Source organism: Protobothrops mucrosquamatus, unplaced genomic scaffold, assembly GCF_001527695.2.
Source record: "Protobothrops mucrosquamatus isolate PMUCROS unplaced genomic scaffold, P.Mucros_1.0 scaffold4136, whole genome shotgun sequence".
Classification (NCBI taxonomy): Eukaryota; Metazoa; Chordata; class Lepidosauria; order Squamata; family Viperidae; genus Protobothrops; species Protobothrops mucrosquamatus.
In genome coordinates this window covers 18,920-25,466 of record NW_015390064.1, presented here as the reverse complement: position 1 = coordinate 25,466, position 6,547 = coordinate 18,920, and the positions used below count along the sequence as shown (strand labels likewise).

At 56.7% G+C, this 6,547-nt stretch overlaps 1 protein-coding gene across 1 annotated transcript; it reads left to right on the top strand.

Moving 5' to 3' along the window:
* Window positions 1–6,252, top strand: LOC114923511 (zinc finger protein 777-like). Its single transcript, XM_029286578.1, has 5 exons — window positions 1–351; window positions 2,046–2,172; window positions 2,864–2,980; window positions 3,972–4,085; window positions 5,378–6,252. The coding sequence occupies exons 1-5, from the start codon at window positions 1–3 to the stop codon at window positions 6,250–6,252; spliced, it is 1,584 nt and encodes a 527-aa protein (XP_029142411.1).
* The last annotated feature ends 295 nt before the right edge of the window (window positions 6,253–6,547 follow it).

The window sequence follows — 6,547 nt, the reverse complement described above, 5'->3', positions numbered from 1 at the left end:
ATGGACCTCCACCCCCCGGCTCCCGCGCCGCCCCTCGGCCTCCCCGAGCGAAACCCCGCGGGGGACGTCCTGCCCGAGGCGGCGGAGCTCTCCCTGACCGTGGACGTCTACGCGGCGCAGCTTGTCTGCCTGGAAGGCCGGGTGGGCCTGGCCGAGGCCAAGCTGGACGGCTGCGAGAAGACGGCCGTCGAGTTCGGCAACCAGCTGGAGAGCAAGTGGGCGGCGCTGGGCACCCTGATCCAGGAGTACGGGCAGCTGCAGCGGCGGCTGGAGAACATGGAGAACCTGCTGCAGAACCGCAACTTCTGGATCCTGCGCTTCCCGCCGGGCGCCAAGGGGGAGACGCCGAAGGTGAGAGGAGGCGGGGAATCAACCGGCCGGGCTAGGTGGTGCGTTTGCCGTTGAGGAGTTTAGTTGTGTGAAGGAAGGCAACACGGGTGTTTCGTAGAGCGGCGTTGGCAGATTGAAGAAGGGCGGGCTTCGACTCCCAGAATTCCCAAACCAGAAAGCTTTAAGAGGCTGGACTTCATCTCCCAGAATCCCCCAGCCAGCATTCTTTACGAGGGGTGGGCTTCCACTCCCAGAATTTCCCAGCTGCCATGCTTTAAGAGGAGAGGACTTCAATTCCCAGAATTCCTCAGCCAGCATGTTTTAAGAAGGGTGGATTTCCATTTCCAGAATTTCCCAGCCGCCATGCTTTAAGAGGGGTGGATTTCCATTCCCAGAATTCCTCAGCCAGCATGTTTTAAGAAGGGTGGATTTCCATTCCCAGAATTCCTCAGCCAGCATGTTTTAAGAAGGGTGGATTTCCATTCCCAGAATTCCCCAGGCAGCATGTTTTAAGAAGGGAGGACTTCAACTCCCAGAATTCCCTAGCCGCCATGCTTTAAGAGGGGAGGATTTCAACTCCCAGAATTCCCCAGCCACCATTTTTTAAGAGGGGGAGGACTTCAACTCCCAGAATCCCCCAGTCGGCTTATATTTAATTGATTGTCCACTAGGTCCCTCTCGCGGTTGCTACTGTTGAGGCAGATTTCACCTATTGTTTACCAGTAAATTCCGGTTTTCTTCTTTTAAGTGCAAAACACTTTTATGTACGTCGAATTTCATGTTGTTAGATAGGGCTCCGGGTTCAAGTCTCTCCAGATCCTTCTGGGTGCTAAGCCTAACTTCTGGAGGGTTGGATGTTCCTGCCAGCGTGGAATCGTCTGCAAATTTGACGAGTTCCCCTTTTATCCTCTCATCTAAATCAAGGGTCCCCAACTGGTGGGCTGCAGCTCTCCAATAGGCTGTGAGGAGTTTGCACCCGGGCCGCAGAAGCGGCCAGCGAGCGTGCGCGCACGCACGCACGCCTCCTCACTTTGGCGTACAGCGTGTGAGCAGCGCGCAGTCCATTTAAGTGCAAGGCAGGTGCGTGTGCACGCCGCTGGTGCAAATGAACTGCGTGCACGTACATGCACGCCGCTTCTATAAATGAGGTACATGCACGCGCATGCACGCCGCTTGTGCAAAAGAGCTATGTGCACGTACATGCACACCGTTTGTATAAATGAGCTGTGTGCGTGCACATACACGCCGCTGGTGCAAACAAGCTATGTGCACGTACATGCACACTGCTTGTATAAATGAGCTGTGTGCGCGCATGCAAGCCGCTGGTGCAAACGAGCTGTGCACATGTACATGCACACCACTTGTATCAATGAGCTGCGTGCGCGCTCATGCACGCCGCTGGTGTAAACGAGCTGGGCGCACGTACGTGCACACCGCTCGTATAAATGAGCTGCGTGCGTATGCATGCCACTGGTGCAAACGAGCTGCGCGCACGTACATGCACACCGCTCGTATCAATGAGCTGCGTGCGCGCGCATGCACGCCGCTGGTGCAAATGAGCTGCGCGCACGTACATGCACACCGCTTGTATAAATGAGCTGTGTGCGCACACATACCGTTGGTACCATCCCCTCTCCTTCCGCCACGCCGGTCCACAAAACTGGAAACGTTGTGGTCTACATTGTTTATGACCCCGAGTTGTCGCCCCGTTGTAGGTCCCGTTGCAGTTTGACGACGCCTCCTGCAGTTTCTCGGAGCAAGAGTGGAGGGGCCTGGATGAAAGCCAGAAGGATCTGTATCGTCACATCATGAAGCACAACTACCAGGCGGTGGTCTCCGTTGGTAAGAGCGGGCTGGTGTCAGGACTGGGCCGGCGTCGGTCAGCCGCGGGACTCCCGGAGAGAAACCGGGCAGGCGATTCAATGCAGCTTGGTGGTTTTGTGGTTCTGTCGTCACATCGCCGGACGGTTGTGTGGCTTCACCCCGAGAGAGGCAACGGGTGTCCCGGCTGCTCCAGGGTGGGAAGGGTCCACCTTCGGGCGCCATAGATCACCATCCTCATTCTGACGTCTTCCGAACCCCAAGCGAGTTTTCCGGTATACAGATAACAATCACAATTGTCCCCAAATTTTTTGTGGCTAAACGAGACCATTGTGAGGTGAATTTTCTCCCGTTTCATGACCTGTCTTACCACGGTGATTAAGCGAACCGCTTAAGTTACTAATAGGGAATCCTCATCGACTTTGTTTCTCGTCGCAAAAAAGGGGGAAATCACGTGAGCCCGGGACACTGTTACCGTCATAAATACGAGTCCGTTGCCGACGAGAAACAAACCTTTTGCAACGAGAAACCAAGTCAACGGCCGAGCGTGCTTGTTTTTTTGATCACGTGACCCTGGGGATGCTGTAACCGGTCAGATGTGTGCGAAAGGTCGTTACGTCCCTTCAGCGACGTCGTAACGTGGAACAGTCACTAAACGAGCGCTTGTAAGTCGACGACTACCCGTACTTTGATGCTGTCTCTTCCTCCGCAGACGCGGCCCTCTCCAAACCAGATCTCCTCTCCCGGATTGAGCAAGGAGAAGCTTCGGAGCAGGCCGACGGCAGGGAAGAGGAACGCCATGAAGAGTCCGGCTTGGGGGACAGGCCAGGTGAGTTGTTTGGCCGTTTCCCCTCCGGTCTTCCCCTCCCTCCTGTTTTGTGGGTTCAAGAAGATGTGACATTTTTTTTCAAGTGCTTCAAAACTTATTTCTTGTTGAGGGCTGGAATTTGGCAACCGTATCTTGTCAATTTCCAACTTCATTCTAAGCTCTTAGCGTAGTTTTTCCAACTTCCCTGGATGGGGGGTGGGTTTAGGATGTTGTGTGAATGAAGCCGACGTGGGAATTTAATTGGGTTTGTCTTGAGCGGTGTTGGCGAACCTTGACAAATTTAAGAAGGGTGGACTTCAACTCCCAGAATTCCCTAGCCGGCATGCTTTAAGAGGGGAAGACGTCAACTCCCAGAATCCCCCAGCTGGCATGCTCTAATAGGAGTGGACTTCAATTCCCAGAATTCCCCAGCCAGTATGCTTTAAGAGGGGTGGACTTCAATTCCCAGAATCCCCCAGCCAGCCATATTTTAAGAGAGGTGGACTTCGACTCCCAGAATCCCCCAGCCGGCATGCTTTAAGAGGGGGAGACGTCAACTCCCAGAATCCCCCAGCTGGCATGCCTAAGAGGGTGGACTTCAACTCCCAGAATTCCCCAGTCAGCCATGCTTTAAGAGGGGAGGACTTCAACTCCCAGAATCCCCAGCCGGCATGCTTTAAGAGGGGAGGACTTCAACTCCCAGAATCCCCAGCCGGCATGCTTTAAGAGGGGAGGACTTCAACTCCCAGAATTCCTCAGTCTGCATTCTTTAAAAGAGGTGGACTTCAACTCCCAGAATTCCCCCGCTGGCATGAAGTCCACGCAACTGAAAGCATGCCGATTAGGGATTTCTGGGAGTTGAAGTCCACCCACTTTGCAGTCACCGCATTTGAAGAACACTGATTTGGCTAGCGCAACGCAGAGAAGGGAGAAATGGCAGAAAAAGCGTTTCTCCCCGTTGGAATGTGGGATCCGGTGGTAACGATCCTCGTTTTTCTCTCCCGTGCCACAGGATCCCAGGTTTCGGCTCTCCACGGGACTTCCTGGACCGACCAAGATGATCTGTCTCTCGTCAAAAGCACGGGGGGCGTAGAGGCCAGAGAAATCCCCGGGGACTGCGCCATGGGTAAGAGAGTAGACGGGACACCAGGGAAGGCGGGAGGGGCAGGGGACCCGTTAAGGGTTTGGGAAACCTGTCGGTAATGTTCCCGGGGAAGGGTAGTGTCCTCGGGAATCTGGAACGCCGGATCGGCCCCAGCTTCTCTTTTTCCCCCCGTCATTCGACGGGGTGCGTCGCTTGTGATGCCACAGCGACATTGACAGAGGACGGTGAGACGCCTCAAGGGGGTTCGTCCGGGATATCGCAGGCGGCGCTACGTTCTCTTGCGTGTCAGTCCTGCCTCAACTGGATCCTTTAAGCAAGAACGATCCTTGACTCCGTACCTTGAGAAGAGGATCGTGTTCTAAAGGTCAAGCGGATTACCGTAAAGCAAAGCCGGAACCGAGGTTCGCCCGCCAAATCCCGAGGTGTAACTTTCCCCTCTCAGACACTTCCCGTGGTTGGTTTCCCTTCCGTTGTCCAATCAGTTTTAAAAGAGACAGTTTTAGAACCTGTAGGCCAGGGGTGTCGAACTCGCAACGTCACGTGACGTATCGCGACGTATCACGATGTGTTGCGACGTATCGCGACGTGTCACGACATATCGCGACTTTTTCTCCACGACGCATCCGGCCCGCGGGCCGGCAAGTTTTAACACCCCCGGTGTAGGCTGTTTTGCGGCTGCATTCGTGTCCCGAGAAAAACGGCCTTGAGGACTAGCCACCCTCCCCCCTCCCCCCCCAGGCTCCATGGTAGACTAATGGAACGATTGTCAAGTGGAAGTTCGGACAATGAGTTTCGTGAGTAGTGAGAGGAGGGATTCGGACTCGTTTGATGTGATTTGTCCCTTCTGGGAAAACATATGGGTGAAGGGCACACCAAGGGGTCAGGAAGGAAGGACCCCAATTTGGAGTCGGAGGGCCCCCGGCCCAGGCATCCCCAACCTCTACTAGCAGGCCGTGAGGTGTTTGCAACTGGGCCGCGGAAACGGCAGGCAAGTAAACGTGCACGTACATCCTGACTCGCGCGAGCAGCAGGGGAGCGCGTGCACGCACACTCCATTGGCGCGCGGGGTAGGCGCCCGTGTACAGTGTGCGCGCAAATGGAGGTGTCTGTGCATTCGCGCAGTTGCCCGTCACTCGGATGGAACCTGCTGCCGGGAACTCTGCCGTGGCCGATTTCTCGGCTCGTATGACGAGGGTCCGAGCAGGAGACGGCAGCGTGGGATGTGCAGAACAAAGGAGAGTAGGGTTTACCTCTACGGACCGGCCTGCTGGGTGTGTCCTTCCTCGGTTACCTGTGGTCTTTTCTTTCTCCAGGTGCCCCTCAGTTGCTGGAGGATGAGGTGGACAGCCTGTTCCCCCGCAAGTGGACGGAAGTTTTCCAGGGGCCCGGTGAGGAGCTGCTGTGCGAGAGCCAGTCTCTGTCCATCACCCTGCCGAAAAAGCCCCTCCGGCGGTCGGGCCAGGGGGTGCCCGAGACACAAAAAGAGGACTCGGCCGCTTCAGCTGCAGAAGCTCACACCGGCCCTTTCATCTGCTGCGAATGCGGAGAAGGATTTGTAGACCGGCAGCTCTTCGCCGGCCACCAGGAGACCCACGGTGGACGCGGGGCGTACCTGGTGCCAGAACCTCAAGGAAGCCCAGAGGCTAAGCTCCTCCCCTTCGCCATCCAGAGGGCCCCAACTCCAGCCCGTCCCAAAGCGCACAAGCGCCCCGAGCCACAGAAGAGCCCAACCGCGAAACCCGGCGTGGTGAAACGGCCCGGAAACCACATGGTGGAGCGTCCATACACATGCACCCAGTGCAAGGAGAGCTTCAAGCTGGAGGTCAGCCTCCTCCTCCATCAGAAGCTCCACGCGGGGAAAGGCGACGGGCCGCTGACCTGCACCTACTGCGGCAAGGACTTCCGGGACCTCTCCAAAGCCGTGCGACACCAGCGGATCCACACGGGCGAGCGGCCGTATCAGTGTACGGAGTGCGGGAAAAGCTTCATCCGGCGGGACCACCTGCTGAAACACTGGCGCGTCCACACGGGCGAGACGCCCTACCAGTGCGCCACCTGCGGGAAGAACTTCCGCTACAAGGAGTCGCTGAACTGCCACCAGAAAATCCACACCCGCACCCCCACCGTGCGCCACTTGGTGCTGGGAACACAGGCGGGGCTGATGGGCCTGAAGCCTGAGCAGCCGTAGCGGTGCTTGCACCCAGCTGAAAGGGACGTGCCAACCTTTGGGGAGGGCCCCACCGGGGCGGTGGTGGGGAAATGAATACTTGGGGGGGGACAGGAGCATTAATTGCCTCCTCCGTCCTGCATTGGGCACACCTGTTGGATGCCGACACATCAGCAGTGTCCTGCTCCCGTACGAGGAGCTCCAGCGTTTGTTGCACTTGTGTGGGCCGCAAAAGTCTTGTAGCCCGCCCACCCTGCACCTCCTTGCATGCCTAGTAGGGAGAGTGAAGACAGGGCCAGCAAATACCCCCTGTTGC